This window comes from Oenanthe melanoleuca, chromosome Z, assembly GCF_029582105.1.
Source record: "Oenanthe melanoleuca isolate GR-GAL-2019-014 chromosome Z, OMel1.0, whole genome shotgun sequence".
Taxonomy (NCBI): domain Eukaryota; kingdom Metazoa; phylum Chordata; class Aves; order Passeriformes; family Muscicapidae; genus Oenanthe; species Oenanthe melanoleuca.
The window spans coordinates 7,673,334-7,690,871 of NC_079362.1; the positions used below are offsets into that span (position 1 = coordinate 7,673,334).

Genomic DNA, 17,538 nt, shown 5'->3' on the forward strand with positions numbered 1-17,538 from the left:
AGTGTCTTCAGTGATGAATAAAAATGATTAATTAATTTATTTTACAGCTCAACCCGTTAAACACTTTTATTTCTTTACAAATACATTGTAAATAAATGAATGTAATAATTTAATGCATATCCAATCTTGTATTGAAATAATATTGCTCTGCCAATTATTAAAGACTGTGTTGGTTGTTTTTTCTCTAAAGGTTTTCCACACAGGTAAGCAAGCTCATACAAGACATAGAAGAAGTTTTAGTTGCATGTCTGCAGGTATACATTCATATAAGACCTTATGTTATTTGTGCCACAAAACAACAAAATTATGCGCTTAATTTTTTTGTCTGAAACCTTCTGTTTCTCTTTGATGCTGTCAAATGTTTCTTTTTTTGTAGAGCTGGTACTGTCTGCTCAGGCAGAGGACTGTGTAAAGGACAGTCAAAAAGTGAGAAGGTGACAGTCATGCTTTAATCTTTCATAAATGCTGTAATTATATTGAAGTATTTTTAAAGTGCTTAATACATTTTCTGTAAGTCTAAAGGGTGGGAAAACCTTTTTTCTTTTCTTCCCTTTCTAGTTTGTTTTTTTTTTTCCACAAAATACGAGGGTATTTACAGGAGCAATTAGCACAGTAAAATCCCTTTTTTTTTCCCCTCCCTCCTTCCTTGTCTTTCGGCGGGGCCCGTGTGGTTTGTGGGGCAGGAGCAGGTGGGCAGAGCGGAGGATGGAGGGGGTGGACGTGCCGCCCGAGGGCTACTCGCTGATCAAAGCCGTGTACCAGCGGCGCCTGCGGCTCACCCGGCTGCTGATCGACGGCGGGGCCTACGTCAACGAGAGCAACAGCCGCGGCGAGACCCCGCTGATGATCGCCTGCATGACCAAGCACGCCGACCTGCAGAGCGCCAGCAAGGCCAGGATGGTCAAATACCTGCTGGACAACAAGGCCGACCCCAACATCCAGGACAAGTCCGGCAAGACGGCGCTGATGCACGCGTGCCTGGAGAAGGCGGGCCCCGAGGTGGTGTCGCTGCTGCTGATGAGCGGGGCCGACCCCAGCCTGCCCGACCACGCCAACTGCTCTGCCCTGGTGTACGCCATCAACGCCGCCGACAGGGACACCCTGGAGCTGCTGCTCAAGGCCTGCAAGGCTCGCGGCAAGGAGGTGATCATCATCACCACCGACAAGTCCACCTCGGGGAGGCAGAAAACAAAGCAGTACCTGAACGTGCCGCCTCCGGACCTGGAGGAGTGCATTTCCCCAGCCGATTGCACCTCCCCGTCAGAAATAGAGCCGGACGAGGGTCCGGAGGACCCGTTCAGCTTTAAGGAGCTGTACGGTGGGCAGCAGGCGGACAGCTCCTCTGAACGAGTGCCGCTGATGAGCAAAGCCAGCTCCACACCAGCACGGTTCAAGCTGACACAGGTGCTGCACTGTGATCCCTGGCTGAAGTGCTGTCCGCCAGTGTTCCAGCAGAGGAAAATGGCTTCTCCTCACGAGCTTCAGGGCAGCAGTCCCATAGAAGAGCTCTCCTGTAAAGCCACTGGCCTTGACTTGTGCACGTGTGTCACCGGCAGTCACGACAGCAGAGACAAGAAAGACTCTGCTCAGGTGCAGAAGACCTCTGATCAAACCTTGTCAAGGAAAGCATTACGTGATGCAGTAAACTATCAGACTCATTTCATTGAAGAGAAACACAACCCCAGTGAGATTCCCATGGGCATGGATGCCAGTTTGGGACAAATCAGCTTACTTTCCAATTTTGGCAGTCTTATCAAGAAAGGAAGTGGAGAACAAAATTACAACATCTCCAGTTCTCAGTTAACTAACAGTCTAATTCCTGCTGCTGATACAAAAGGCAGTAAGTCACCCAAAGTAAATAGGGAGATTCTTCCTACATACCAGACTTTGTTACCAAGCCCCAGAAGAGCTCTGGAGATGACTCCTGTTTCTCCGAGAGGCAGGAGGGCTCCTCTGGAGGGGGAGAGCTCGGGAGCCTTAGCGCTGGATCAGACCAGGCCAGGTTTCCTGCCACCACTGAGTGCGAACCCCCGGCCCCCAGGCCCAGAGCTCACTGTCATAAACACAGTTTCTGGAATGATCTCTTATGGACAAACTCACTTAGTGCCACCCGGATCTGCTTTCCCTAAGGGGACCAAAGACACGAATCTGATGCGGAGGAGGCCCTATGAGCAGATAACAGTCTAAGCAGATTCAGCAATTACTGCGTTTTTAACAGGAGAGCAAAGGGGATATTTGTAAATATTCACCGCAGTCATTGACTGTTATGGTATGTATCACAAAATAGAGCAGGTCTGTGATGTTACGTAATGTCTGCCTCAGGACGAGTGGAATAGCTCAGGAACTAGATGAGAAGACATACTTACCTAGTGAGGCTGTCTTCTGCAAGCTAAGGAAGGTTTATTTTGCTGGTTTTGTAAAGTTTTCAACTTGCCTGTGGCAGACCGAACCCACAACGGTCCATAAGCATTGCAGTTTTCATTGTAGGTTGTAAATACCACCCCCCTAATTTCCCCAGACACACACATTTTCCCATTTCAGCACCCGGACAGGCGTGCACGGAGTTTGCGAGTCTGAAGCATTGGACTGTGATGCTGGACAGCAGACCGGCTCTGTCCAGGTTGTACATATGCAGAACCCCAGAGACAGCAGTGGGGCGGTGGCGGCAGGAGCCAGCGGCAGTGTCTGCTGGCCCCAGCAGCCCCACGGCGAGCGAGCAGACACGTCGGAGCTGCAGAGCTGTGCTGCCCACGGGCTCACAGCCGCGGCTGGCGCTGCAGCCACGGCCGGGCGGCGCTGCCGGGAGCCCGCGTGTGCCACAGGCCAGCCCGGACCGCGCTGGCCCCAGGCACTGCACAGCGCGGGCTGCCCCAGCTGCAGCCCCTGAAATCCCTTCGGAAGAGCAAGGTGCGGCACAGCCTGCACCTGACCGGGCTCCGCTGCTCCCTGCGGCTCGGGAGGCCCCAAAAAGAGACCCCCGGGCCAGGCTGGAGCAATCTGCCCCCAGTCAGAGCCCTTCTCAGTGGGGTACAGACACCGGGACACACCCGTGAGCAGGGGCACTTCACACACAGACACAGACACGAACACACACACACACACACACACACACACAAACACACAGACACACACACGCACACACACACACACACAGACAGACACACACAGCTTGAGAAGCGGGGCAGGGCTCTGCCCTGCTCAGACCTATAAAACATAACAGCTATGGGGAAGTCGGGGCACTGGCACAGTTTTCCCAGAGGAGCTGTGGCTGCCCCGTCCCTGGGAGTGTTTCAGACCAGGCTGGACACTTGGCCTGGTCTTGTGGAAGGTGTCCCTGCCGGGGCAGGGGGCTCAGAATGAGACAGGCTTTTATTTCACATGGTTTCCAACCCAAACCAGTCTGTGATGGGTGAGTCTAATACAGAACTCACCTGGGCGATGGAAACCCACCTTTTGCCTAATTTGAAGCAGAGGACTCAATTTCCCACCAGTGGGAAGCAGTCCTCTGCAGCCTCCAAGCTACTGCGTATTTTTAAGTATCTCTATCTAAAAATCTTTCCTTTAGTGTCTTGTGACTCCAAGTATCTCCTTTGTCTTTGTGTGCATCCCATAGATGCTGGATTTCTGCTACTGCATTTAGCATTTAGATCTCATCTTCTAAATTTTGAGAAAAAGTGAATGTGTTCTGTTTGGTTGTAATTTACAGCAATTAGTTGTATTGAAATTGTGTCTGTGTAATGTGAATTTCAGTATACTGAATTTAAGTGGTTTTTTCCTGAAAATACTCAGTGGGTACTACCTGTCTTGTTGCAGCTTCAGTCAAAGTCCACCAAATCTGGCATTGGCTAACAAAAGCCTGTAATGTTATTTAGCTTTGCACTTAGTAGGAGACAATTTAACGGGGATCTTAACCTTAAAACAGTGCTACGGGGATCTTAAATATAAACCAACTTAAGGAGGATTGGGGACATAAGACAATTTGAAGGGGATCACAAACATACAAATATTTAATGGGGATCATCACCATAAAACAATTTAATGGGGATTCTAAACATTACACCATTTAAAGGGGATTCTACATACATACTCTCTGTAAATAACTTTTTGGGAGTATTTCTTTCCATTCAGGTTCTGCCTTTTCCTTCAGATTTTCCTGGATCAGACCCTGTGTACACCAGGTTAAAAAAAAAGATTATGTGGACATATTTTTATGATACAGAAATTATGTGGAACAACATATGTCAGTATTAATTGAATACAAATTAGTCCCTACACAGAAAACACTTTCCAAATGTTTTCATGATAGTATAAAAGGAAATGGCAAATTCTCATCTGTTCATCTCATAGTGAAGTTAAATATTTGAAGGGGAAAATAGATCTTTAAAAAAACACAAATTATTTTTTAGAAGACATTGACTATGACCAGGTGTTCTAACTGGTATCTTTGCTGAGGGTATAAAGCCCAATTTATGCTGTTTTAATTTTAAAATTATGTACATGGGACTGTGGGTCCCTTAAATGAAACCTTAATTTTTCTATGAAAAGCTCAGACAATGGAGGGAAGGGACAAGTGTCTTGTAAAGGGAAGTTTTTTGGTAGTGTTACCAGTATTTTGTGATTAATTGTGATGCAAACTAGTGTGAAGCGTTCATATTATTGCTTGTGTTACTGTTACAAGTGACCTTCAAATGAAAAAGCTTTGTTCTCCTGTTGTTGTTCTGCTGAATAAATAAAAGATATTTTTTCCCCCTCAGAGGGAACATGGAAATAAGCACATGCTTTTATTCACTACTCAGGAAATGATGAGTCATTGCGAAAGGTACTCACTCAGAAGTGTTTCTCAGGCTGCCTCTGTAGAAGAAAATGGGAGCAGTTACATCGATTTAATCCAATACAGCTAAATTTGTCCCAAGTACGGTGTGAGAGAGGCTCTTTCCACCTGCAGGAAGCTTCCTGTGGTTGCACTTGTGGAGCAGAGATGCACTTGTGCTGTCTCTGAAGCCGTAATCCATGACATCACCCGCCACGGCGCGGTCAGCCCGACCCCGGCTCGGTGCTGACCCGGCTCCAAAGGAGCCCTGCCAGGTGTCCCTGCGCGACACGGTGACACCAGCCACGGCCACAAAGGGTCTCAAGCCTCACCCGCCTGGTCTGCAGAGGGAAACAACCCGGGCTTCTCCCCGAGCCTTCATCCTCTCTGCAATATGCTGTGAAAGCAACTTCAAAACAAACAGTGGTGGCTTCACAAGAAGCAGTGATTATGTAAGAACTCCCATTATTTCGGTTTAAGGGATTTAAGAACAGCAAGTCACCACACAAAAACGTCGTAAACTAGCAGTTTTCAAGGTTGTGTTTAAGGTGCAACCTTCAAAATACAGGCTTCAAAATGTCTTTCCCTGCACATTTAATTTGGTTTTGCTCTTAAGGAGTAATTGCTTTGTTTTGATCTTTGTCTTTTACAGTTACACAGCACTTCCAAAAGAATATTGCCATAATTTGATGCAGCTATACAAGAAAAACTATGTAAGCACAAAATTTCCTTTTTTTCCTCATCAATCCCATGTAGGACCTTTATCTCTCTGCCTGTGATATACTGCAGAACTAATTACTTTTCCAACTGAACAAAGGGATTTATAAATACAGATTCCAGCATTTTCACTGGGAAGTATTACTGGCACTGCACTAACTGCAAGGAGAGCAGATTTCTTAAGGAAACACCTTTAGAAAGCTCATGGGGGTTTTCAGAGTCAAAGGGATAAAATTCCAGTTGTCATCACTACATATTCCAATGAAAGACCCAGCTGATAATCCTCTTGGAACAACAACAGGTTTTTACTCCTGTACACAAGTTGGCCTCTTTTGTAAAAAGCCCCTCAACATACACACACACACACACATACACACACACATATATGTATATGTATAAATATGCAAAATCCCTGTTTCTCAGCAGCACCTGTTACCTGAGCCAGGCATATCCTGGACTGATGACGCAGGCAGCTGCAGATCTCATGTTAATCCAGGGGTTTTGTCTCAAAATTTAAGTCCAGCTATTTAAAAATTATGTTGCGACCTTATGCTGAACACCAGAGATGCTTCCTAGAAATGTGCACAGGGCTATTTATTCCCAAGTTCCTGAAACCCAGACACAGAGGCATGCTGAGGAACTGCAGTGAATTCCTGTATTTTTCCCCGAAAGCATCAGCAATTTTGAACACTTTATGTGTGTTTCACAGACGGAGTGAGTTACAGCCTGCTTTCTCTCAAAAACATGTCGACTTTAAAATATAAACCTGACCTGTACATGTATTTTAAAAACACATGAATGGGAGCACCTTTTAAAAACTTGGGCAGATCCCCAGTGAGATTATGAACCTGTGCCTGCTCTTCTCTACAAGGAGAGAAAACGCAACCAGGCAGTGGAACCAACACTGACAGAAAGGATCACTGGAAAAGTCAAGGGAATCAAGGGAATTAGGCCAAAAAACCTGTAAAAGTATTATTTCAAGGGAATTCAAGGAATCAAAATACAACAACAAATACAAAACACAACTGGCTTTCAATTAAAATGTCAAGAAATTACATATTTTGGCTAGAAAAAAGATCTCTAATTAACATACGGTTATGGATCAATAAATCTTTCTTTAAAAAATTCTCCAAACAGTTCCTCCTACTGTAATGTGTCTTACTACATTAGTACCTTTACCATTATTAAAAGAATTAGTCTGAAAATTGAAAGACATTTTTAATCAAAAACTTCCAGAGGAACACTGAAATCTATGGAAAAGCCCTCGTCTTTCTTGGATATAACGTAGGGTACAATTAATGTGCTCCAACAGGCTCTCCCTAACCATTTTAAAACAAAGATTTTTAATTCCTGTATTTTTTCCTTAAAGTAAACAATAGGGCCATTTAATCACCACATTACTAAATGAGTTCCAAAGACCCTCAGCATCATTTCAGCTTTGAGGGTATGAATTGAAAAAAATTATTTGTGTGTTGGTTTTTATTTCAGTTAGTTTAGGAAATGTGTAATGTGTTTGCTGAACATGGAGAAGGGGAGAACATCAGATGGAGACTCATGTTTGGAAAATGTGTCTTTGGGGCACTGCATTTGATTCCAGAGCACATTTAAATTACAGAAACCTTGGACAATATCCACTAGGATGCTCCCCTGTCATGCATGGCGGGACACAATCACAACTCTCCTCTGCACCATGTTACCTATTTACTAATATCCTTCAAATTCAGAGAAATACAAGGCTTGAAACTGCAGTCAATTACAAATGGCTCTGCAGTACAAAAGCAGCAGATCCCTGAAATAAAGTAAAAGAAAAAATATCAAAATAAAAGACAGCTACAGCTGGAACAACAGAGACCTGCTGTTCCCACCAGAATAAAGACCTGACTTCTTCTGTCCTTTACTGTCTCACTGCTGGCCCCACAGCAACACGTTTTATTTTAGGAGAGCATTTGAATAAACACAGAGAAACAGAATCAAATTAATTTATTTATGTGCAAGTCAGCCTCGACTGATATAAACAACTTCACAGGGGACTAGCAAAGATCCATAGGTAAAAATTACATGCAGAAATTAATATATATAGGATTATCCATACTGAATAATCAAATTCAGCACACAGCCGTTTCCTGGTAATCCAGATGATGTGTTCTTTTAATTTAACTGATTATCCCTGTTTACTGACATCCACAGATATTGCTCAGACACACTTATTCCTTAAAAATATTTCTGGCAGCTGCTGATTTTTTTAACCTAATGGTTTAATGAGTTTTAACAAATCCCAGTACTTCAGGTGGGAACTGGTAAGTGGGAAGATTTCTAAATGACAGAAAAATGTGTCCCTGTGGTTCCCAAAGAGACCTACCACTGAGAGATGAAATCCTGCAAATCAATGAATGCAACTGCCTGCAACAAACCACAATTGAGAAATGAATCATTTCTCCCAACTCACTGCAGCAATCACACAGGCAAGCCTGACCCTTTGGTGGTTACTGCCACTCACTTCTCCTGGAGCTGCAAATTAGATCAAGTACTCTGTTCAGCTATCCCAAGTATAATCAGCTAGTTTTCTTCCTTATGGGGAAAAATACTTCTTAATTTTAGCCATGCACACCTGAGCAGATGACCAAAAAGAAGAAGTTCTACCCCTCAATAACAGAAAACAATTATTAGATAAATCTCTCAAAGGAGCTGTGGGTAACATAAAGGAGTCTTGAATTTTAACGTGAAGTCATCATAATTCAAGATTTAGGATTAAGAAATGTAACTAACTTTTGTATCACAGCTATACCAATGCCATGTAAGAACCAAAAATTACTATTATTTACTATATAATTTACTAGCAGCCTGTTGAATACTGTGTACAGTGCCTGAGTTAACAAAATTCCCACAGGAGCCATGTGAGAGGAACAGGAAAAGGAGGACAAGAAGTTGGCAAAGTAGTGCCTCTCAGGGCATTAGTTTTTATTGAAAAGCTAAAATGCCCTTTGTGATGGTGGGAGAAATCTTTGATTTTTCCTGAAGCGTCTGTGGTGTCTGGCAGAAGCAAAAACCTGACATTTCTATTTGAGAGGCCTCAAACACGAAAACTCCTCCAATAACCACAGGTGTGCTCAACATGGTCCTTCTGACAAGGAAAATGCATTTCCTTGAACAAAAATATCCTCATATTTAAAGGGGTTAGCAACATAAAGCATTACAGGGTCAGGCATTGCCTGCTTTGCATTTAACATTCTATTCCAATGGCTTTCTTGAATTCAGAATTTTGAGGCTCAAAAATATCATAATAAACCCTACTTTTATCAAAGTTTTCTCGGATGAGAAGCAAGTCTTCTACAGAATACACGTCCTCCTTTCCTGCCCAAACAGTGAGGCTGTATCTATGTCCAGAAAAAGGGAGAAAACAAACAAAACAAAGAGAGAGAGTAAGTTAGGACAAAGCATGTAAGCCAGAAAGACATTGCACTAATAGGCTCCTAAAAACACTCAGGATTACAGCATCCTAATTTTAGAAATGTAATTAAATACAAACAACTGCACCCCCATACCAATAGATCTGTGATTGTTCTGCCAAACCTTGGAAGGAGTTACATAAAAAACCTCAGGTAAATACCCAGCAAAGAAATTTACCAGACTGAGCATTTAAGGTTTGATAAAGTAATCAATAGGCACAAGCTGAGCCTCAAAACAGGAAATATGATGCAACCCCAGACGCAGGTGACTGTCGTGCTCTGTGCTTTGTCACATCTCTCTAAAGATGCTATCTAACTCAATCCTCATTAATTGCACAGAACTTCTCAAAAAACACCGAAATGCCCCAAAGCATTACTCAGTTAAAGCATTAATTCCTCATCCTCCACATGACATATCCTTAGTTTTCTCCCTCTGTTTAATAAAATTGTATTAATTTTAAAAATGGGTAAATCAGAATTCAGTTGTATGTGAACAAAACTGGCTCAGGAATTACTGTCTTCTAATCATGTCACTGAGAAACCCCCTTGAGTTTTATGCTGAGGTAAAAGAGAAAATCCTACTATTTCAGTGGGAATAATGTTTCTATCCGATGATATTTGAGGCTGGCACAATCCATCAGACATATTCTTAGTGCAATAATATTTTAGAACACACTTCCCAGTTTAAACAGCTTACTTCTAATTTCCATCTTGAGTCTTCATCCATAAAAAAGAATATCAGCACTTCATTTGTCCACCCTGTTGTTTCTAAATAATTAGAAATTTTTCAGAGACTCTCCTAAGTTCTCTGTTTTGGGCTCTGACCTTGGTTGGAACAATTTTATTAAACCCTGGGCAGGCAGACCAGGTGAAAAAGATGAGTAAACGGCAATATGTGGGAAGCCGATTATATTCTCATTCTATTACATGTGAATAATTTTTATAATGAAATGATTAGGAGTTTGTAAGAACGATTTTTAAAGGAAAATGTAAGTTGGTGTATGAAAACCACTGAATACATTTCAAGTGCCTCAGCAAAATTAATTAGCTAGGAGGGAAACACCTGACTTCCAATCTAACAATCAGCTTTGACATTTTTCAGGAGACACTGCTACAAGAAATATAAATAGTGAATCCAATACAGAGTCTTTGGACTGGATGAATTCCCAATTGCAACATCAAACTATTTAGTCTATTTAAATACAATCATCTCAGGAAATGTTTGCAGCAGAACTGGATTACACACCTACGCACCATTTACAAGTCCTTACAGTGGGTAATGAAGATTCTGGAATTTAACTACTTTATGGAAATTAATAGCAACCACTTGTGTTTGAGGACTCAAACTTTGGAGAACTGAGGGAAATAAAGTGCTGAGAGAAGAAGCATTTCCAGTGCTGCTGGATGAGCACGGGCACAGGACCCTGCTGTGTTTGACTCGAGCAGGCTCATGTTGGTCAGGACAGGTGAGGGCTGAGGGCTGGCACTGACCTGAGGGATGGTGGAAGGAGCAGCCCCAGGTGTGGGTTCTGGAGGAGGCAGCACTGACCTGTGTGACTGCTGCAGCAGCCACTGGAGCTGCGGGATGGAGCCGGGCAGCAGCGCCGCTCTGACGGCGAAGGTCACGGGCTGGGACAGGGGGTGGCACAGCTGGGACATCTCCTGCACCATGGGCCACTGGTAGCCTGGGGACACACAGGGCACTCAGAGCCTCCGACTCACAGCCCTGGGGAGCCCCATGTCCCCCCTGAAACACCAAACCAGCACACAAAATGTATGTCTGCCCTTTCTCTAACAAGCTCTGCTGCCACTGACTTCAACATGCCCTACTTTAACACTGTCAGAGACCCTTCAAAAATAAAAACATGAAAGAAAAATTAGGACAAAAAGCTAAATTGATCCACTAGGAATGAAGTCATACACTAATCAACACACACAGAAAAAAGCATTCTGTGCCTAAAAATGCTAAAATCAAGCAATCTAAAATACTGAAAGTGCTTTTGCTGAGATTTTTACAAGGACTGGAGCTATTTCAAACTACACCCAACTGCTCTTTTGTTTCTACAGACTATGGAGATCCTATAACACCAGTTTATAACTTTTTTCTCAATTATTCATATGGAATGTAGTGACTACAAAGAGTAAAAAAGCACTAAAAATTGAAAAAAAAAAGTTCTGTCAGGCAAGCAGCAACTTCTAGGTGAAATCATTCAAATGAGCTGGTTTTCTCTAGTTTTATAGTAGAACCTTACTTTGTATTTCCATAAACTGAAATTTAGAATGAAGATAAAATGAAATTTGTTTTCACATGCTACCCAGTATTTCTAATGCATTTTCCAGCAATTTCTTCCTGCACTGAAAATACTTGGGAGAAAGCACTGAACAGTTTAATACAATTACAGTTGATCATGTAACAAAATATTAGATCTTGCTAATGAGTAAGTGGCAATGGGAATGGTGTACAATCCTACCATGGTGGCCCCAGACAATACTGGAGGGGACTCAGCTTCTCATAATGAGAATTGCAAGAGGAAGCTGGTGAAAAAGAACCTATCATCATGAAAATTGGAAGCTTTACTGCAAAAATTCAAGTATGGAAGAGAAATGAAATGACAAAGATAAGGCTGACCAACAATTTGATTTCAGTGATTATAAAAAGCAGAGACAAAAGTTTCACATTTTCAGCTGATCTGTTTTTCCTCAGGACACGTGCCAGGATTCCAATCACCGAGCCAACACTCTCAGGATTCAGGGAGCCCTCCCTGAAACACAGGCTAAGGAGCTTGTCCCTCACAAGTGCTCAGCAGGTGAGAAGCAGTTGAGGTACAAACCAGCTGATTTTAAGAAGGGGTTTTCACCCAGCTGTGCTGCAGCACTGGACAGATTGCTGGACAGAGCTCAGCTCAGCGCAGGACAGGCTCCACAATCCCCGCCACCGCCAGCCCGGGGTGCCCTGGGGCTGCTGCCAGCTGCACACACCTGGAAGCCAAGGAGCCCCGCCTTACCTTGCCCTGGGTGGCGGGCCGTGGTCCAGCCCAGGGACAGGGTGGCGCCGGGGCAGGCCGAGGTGACGGCGCGCAGGAAGGCGGGGGCGTCCAGCGGCGCGCAGGTCCCGCGGGGCCCGGGCAGCACGTCCCCGTTCAGCCACACGGGCCGGGCCAGGGGCTGCCCCAGCCGCCCCAGCAGCTCCAGAGAGGGTCCCACGGCATCCAGGCTGTGCAGGGACACAGGGCAGGGTCACAGGATGGCAGTGTCCCTGCCGTGTCACCCCCACTGCCAGCTGCTGACTTCTCCTGCAGGAGCAAACCTGTAGGAGTCAGTGAGTCAGGGGTGTCTCTGAATTCTTCAGAGAGAAATCAGAGTGCAGGGGTTGAATTAAAGCCTTTGGATGCACTGAACTACATTAAGCCACTCACATATAAAGTAGACATTTAAGTAGAAGTAAGTCAGTAATTTCAGTGTGAGCTCTAATGCTTTTAGTTTCAAATGCCACAGTAGCAGTGAGAGTTCTAGTGAAGGTTAACAAACACACTGATATCTGCAGTGGAGGCTGCAGGCCCACAGTTGTAGACAGGACTTAGACATTACAGAGCTACAGTAAGAATATTGCTGACATTTCTTAAATGAACAAGATAGGTTGTATGCATAGTTTATATGTAACCTGGTGTGCTAAGAAACTACAATTCTAACAGGTTAAGGAGTGGTGGTCTGAGTTTGCACCTTAGCTTGTTGGAAAAATCCTGTATAAGAGTTGGTACTGGGGAGAGTTGGTGCTTTTAGCCTTTGTCTTTTGTCAGGGCTTCTGGCCATCTGCTTATTGCTGCTGCTTTGCCATTGCTTTTTGCGACTGATGTGCTTTGTAACAAGCTGTGCTTTGTAACAAATAACCTTTTTAACTATTAGCTGCTTTGCTTTTTTAGAGACTACCTGACAAAGTTTGTGCCAAGAGCACAGGAGGTTGTAACTTCACACAAACCCCAACTCACAGCCCTGCTCCCAGCCCCTCCTGCCTCACCTCAGCGCCCCCGACCTTGCCAGCTCTTCACCTGAGAAGGGTTTTAACAAAGGAAGCCACTGCAGTCTCTAACATCTGTGTTTCACCAGACCTGAAAGCCACAAATGCCGTGAATTCAGTCCCAAGAGTGAAAGTCATCTCTCCCCAGCTTAGCCATGCTCAAAGTGCCAGAGATTTTACCACTATGTCAGATCCAGACTCAAAGTTACCTTCACATCCCTGCAAGGTGGTGCACCTGCACCAGCAGAATAAAAATCCCAACGTGGACTAATTTCAGGCAATTAGAAGAGAGAAAAGGCACCCACTTGAACATTTAATGCCTGGCTGTGTTTCTTCCCACAGCTCCAAAGTGTGGCAGCACACAGAAGCCTGTCCAATGATCATCTGTCAGCTAATTATTAAATTGTTAAATATGAGATGGCATCACTTAAGGAGCCAGTGCAGACTCCCTGTGAGAATTTAACAAAATTTGTGGTCACATATTCTTACTGTCCTGTCAACCAAAAGAAAAAGAACAACCTGCTATTTTCTAACTCTAGCCTACCAAAACTTTCAAAGTACTGTGAGGGAAAGGAGAAGGGGAACAAAGGGGAAAAGAAATGAACACCAAGAAAATCTTCTGTCACAGCCATTAATTAATGCACCATGTAACATCAAGGAATTTAACATCACTATGGTCAGATTTTTTGAATTAGGTTAGTCCTAAAATCAAGAACTAGCTGCTTGTCTTCTTTCCTCTGTAAAGTCACTTCGTGTATTTTGCCTCTTGTGCTGTTGGGAAAGCTGCACAGAGGCAGGAATTCCACTCACTGGAGATGAGCTCAAGTTCTCTAGGAGAAACGCCAGTGCTGGCTAGTGTTTGTTAATGTGTGGGCTTCAGCATTTCTCACACTGTCTGGGCCCAGAACAGTTTGTATCCTCACATTTGCACAGGACTGTCAGGGCCAGCGGAAAGCCTTCCTCTGTACAGCAAAGTACAAGGTAATGCAGTGAGAAAAAAGCCCAAAGCAAAACAGCAACACAGGGGAAAAAAACAAAAACAAAAACAAAAAAACCCAAAAACCCCACCAAAAAAAACCACAAAAAACCAACCAACCAACCAAAAAAAAATCCCAAAGCAAAAAACAACAACCAAAAATCCCAACCCCAAAAACCAGAGGCCCTGGAGAGCACTGGGTTTGTTGGGCAGCATTTAGAAAATTCAGACACTGATGACTTCATGTAAAATGACTTTGGCATTTCTGAAGTGGGACACTGAAGACCTTTTGCAAATACATTAATTTCAGATGCCAAAGCCAGCAGGAAATGCAATTATGTGGTCAATCAAGCTGATAGAGCAGAGATATAAAAAGTAGATTTTTACAGGACATTGAAATCTCCAAAACTTCAGCAATGGCATCCAAATAAATATTATCCAAAGGAACATCAAATTCTGTTATTACTTATTTGACTCTATCTGCTCTGTGTGATGTATTTTTAAATGCTTTTATACAATCAGCTTATATAATGCAATATACTTTTAAAAGCTTTTTTGAATCACTGCACTGTCAGGCTGTAAACTCTTTTTGAAAAAAATCAAAGGTAGGTAATTTAAAATTAATTTAAACAATAATTAAAACAGAGGAAAAACCCCACCCAAACTCACAAGAAATAAGCCCAAACAAATGCCTACTGCTCATTTTTCCCTTCTCTGCCCAGAGGACACACACAGATCCTGTGACAATAAAAGGATTTAGCCTGCCCACGTTTTTTACTTTCATGACCTTTCACATGAAAACCATGACTGTGTTACACAGAACGACAGGAATAAATCACATTTTACAGCTATCCTGTGGGGTTTTTTTGCATTTCTACAGAGTACTTAATCACTGATGAAGCTCTTTGTAAGTTGCTGCCAAAACAGACTGAGCACATGGAACTTCAGACAAAGCCAGAGTTAGGAGCTGAAGGGGTGCATGTCTGGAAATCACAGCTCATTTCAAACTCTTTCAGGGCAATCTCATGGAGTTTTCAGGTGTGGTTTCCATTGGAGAAATGAAACAGCTAATGATTCAAACTGAGAATGAGCCTCTGAACAGTTTTTTAGTCAGGCCAGAGAAAGGAGCCTTCCAGAGAGGCACCTTCCTGATGGCAAAGCTCTGCTGTCATTACCTAATAGAATAAAAATAGAAAAAAAATCATTATTTGTAGTTCAAAACGCTTTTAAAGGCTTGGTTCTTGCCATGCTTTTGAGAATTGTGGACTATGTTTCCATATGGATTATGCTTCTGAACTGCACAGTGAGGAGGAGCCTGGCTGAGGATCACCTGCAGAACTGTAACAGGTAAGAATGCAAACAACGAAACAACCTTTTTGTTGAGATACCTCTTGAAGTCCAGCTTGATGCCTTTATCGGTGCTGGCCATGCATGCCAGCCACTCCTGCAGGGTAATGTCGCTGTCAGTGTCCGGGGGGTGAGCCAGGATGGGGTCCCCGTGCCCGCCCCGCAGCAGAACATCCACCTCCACCATGTGCACGTCACCTGGGCGTGGACAAATTACACCTCAGCTGTCAGTGCTTCAGGGCAGCAACCACCCACCGAGTCTGCCTGCACCAGCCCCAGCAGCCTTGCTCCAACGGTAACTGCTGTCTGTCACACAAAAGATGCAATTTTGGGGGGTCTTCAGCCACTAAACTCTTTGCAACCAACAACCACGTGAAATTTGATCTTTGAGAGTGCATTTGGGCAAGCAACCACACGGGTTTTTATCTTCATGGGAGCAGAAAAACAGACATCGAACACGTGAATCCACTCTTACTGAATTTCAGATCTTTTCCTCTTTTCCTGACAAAGGATTTAATGCTGGCAAAGCCTGGGCATTCCCCTTGACTCGTGGCCAAAACTGACCAGGAGAATGCTAGCTCACACTCAAGAAGGGCAAAGAGGGATCTTGTGAGTGCTCAGGCTCATGAAAACATCTTTATATCATGAATCTGAGCAGTGCTACCAGCTTTGCAGAGAATCCAATACACACTGAAGACTAAAATACGAATGAATGAATGAAGAAAAGAGCTTGTGGTGGTATTCAAGATAAAGGATATTATATATAAATTTATACAAGTATGTATTTGTCAAATATTTACACAAATTTACACACAAATTTGCATGCAATTCACAGTTGTCCAAGCTGGTGCACCAGGGCCCCTCTGGCTCTGCACAGAAGGGAAGAGCCAGATTTGGGATCTGCTCCCAGGGAACAGGGACAGGAGGAGAGGGAACGGCCTCAGGCTGGGCCAGGGGAGGCTCCGGGTGGATTTTGGGGAAATTCTACCCTGGAATGGGCTGTCCAGGTCTGGCAGGGCTGCACAGGACAGCGGAGGCGGCCCCATCCCCGGAGGGATTTAACAGCCGTGGGGATCCTGGAGGAGAGAGGGGACGAGGAGGAGGAAGAGGAGGAAGGGGAAGAGGAAGGGGAATGTCCGCACTCACTGCGCGCGGCCTCCGCCGCCCGGGCGCGGCTGTTGGCGGCGTGGAACCAGCGCACGGCGGCGCCGTCCCTGGCCCCGATGCTGCCGCTGCGCAGGAAGTGATCCACGGGCCACTCGCTCCAGGAGCCTGGGGGGACAGGCCGGGACACGGCGGGGACACGGCGGGAGCCTTCAGCGCGGCCCGCCCGCCGGCACTGCCCCGGCAAAGCCGGCATAGCCCCGGCACAGCTCCCACAGCCCTCACAGCCCTCACAGCCCCTATGGCCACGGCACAGCCCCGGCACACCCGGCATAGCCCGCACAGCCCTCAGAGCCCCCATGGCTCCCACAGCCCTCATGGCCCTGGGACAGCCCTCCCCAGCCCCTCATGGCCCTGGCACAACCCTCACAGCCTCCATAGCCCTTTCCAGCCCCGACAAACCCAGCACAGCCCTCACAACTCTCACAGCTCCCACAGCCCCCATGGCCGCGGCAGAGCTCTCACAGCCCCCAAAGCCCTCACAGCCCTGGCACAACCCTCACAGCCAGCCCTCACAGCCCCCAAAACCCCGGCACAGCCTCTCACAGCCAGCCCTCACGGCAGCGGCACAGCCCTCCCCAGCCCTGGCAAACCCAGCACAGCCCCTCACAGCCCCTCACAGCCCCCCACAGCCCCGGCCCCGGCTCACCCCGCGGCCCGCCCGCCATGGCGCGGCCCCGGCCCGCCCCGCTGAGGGCTGGTCCCGCCGCCTTCGCGCCGGGCGGGGCCGGGCCGCGGCACGACGGGGCGTGTGTCAAAATGATCCCCAGTTGGGATGCCTGTCAGGCATCAAGCGTAATCGGCAAGGAAAGGGCTGGTCCGTGGGACAGGCAGGGTCCGCAGTCACCGCGGAACCCGAGCGGTGTAGGGCGGGCTGTGGCCAGGGCAGGCTCAGGGTGGACACCGGCAGGAATTTCCCCATGGAAAGGATGCTCAGGGGCTGTCCAGCGGCTTTGGAGTGCCCATCCCTGGAGGTGTCCGAGAAATTTCTGGAGGAGGCACTCAGTGGGAACACTGTGGGGACCAGGGAGAGCTGGGACTCCGTGGGCTGGGAAGGATTTTC

The 17,538-nt window shown here is 45.6% G+C and overlaps 2 protein-coding genes across 4 annotated transcripts; one reads left to right on the forward strand and one right to left on the reverse strand.

Moving 5' to 3' along the window:
- ANKRD34B (ankyrin repeat domain 34B) lies at positions 1-5,865 on the forward strand. Its single transcript, XM_056513285.1, has one exon. It carries the CDS (start codon positions 706-708, stop codon positions 2,185-2,187), a length of 1,482 nt encoding a protein of 493 aa, XP_056369260.1. The 5' UTR covers positions 1-705; the 3' UTR covers positions 2,188-5,865.
- Positions 5,866-7,492: 1,627 nt separating this feature from the next.
- Positions 7,493-17,188, reverse strand: FAM151B (family with sequence similarity 151 member B). Of its 3 annotated transcripts, XM_056513291.1 has the most exons (6): positions 17,125-17,188; positions 16,458-16,583; positions 15,353-15,509; positions 11,979-12,187; positions 10,523-10,658; positions 7,493-8,901 (listed from the first exon to the last, which is right to left on the reverse strand). In XM_056513291.1, exons 1-6 carry the CDS (start codon positions 17,141-17,143, stop codon positions 8,748-8,750), a joined length of 801 nt encoding a protein of 266 aa, XP_056369266.1. In that variant the 5' UTR covers positions 17,144-17,188; the 3' UTR covers positions 7,493-8,747. The 3 variants fall into 3 exon arrangements, with proteins under 3 accessions (XP_056369266.1, XP_056369265.1, XP_056369267.1); XM_056513290.1 differs by lacking the exon at positions 17,125-17,188 and having other exon boundaries at positions 16,458-16,913; XM_056513292.1 differs by lacking the exons at positions 10,523-10,658; positions 17,125-17,188 and having other exon boundaries at positions 16,458-16,924.
- Between the last annotated feature and the right edge of the window lie 350 nt (positions 17,189-17,538).

Excerpts from the sequence above, each read along its gene's own strand:
- ANKRD34B (XM_056513285.1), top strand. The coding sequence starts at position 706 with ATGGAGGGGGTGGACGTGCCGCCCGAGGGCTACTCGCTGATCAAAGCC.
- FAM151B (XM_056513290.1), bottom strand. The coding sequence starts at position 16,794 with ATGAGGGCTGTGGGAGCCATGGGGGCTCTGAGGGCTGTGCGGGCTATG. Across the intron at positions 15,510-16,457 it reads GGCGGCGGAGGCCGCGCGCA|GTGACGTGCACATGGTGGAG; the intron begins GTGAGTGCGGAC and ends GTCCACGCCCAG. Across the intron at positions 12,188-15,352 it reads ATCAAGCTGGACTTCAAGAG|CCTGGATGCCGTGGGACCCT; the intron begins GTATCTCAACAA and ends GTCCCTGCACAG.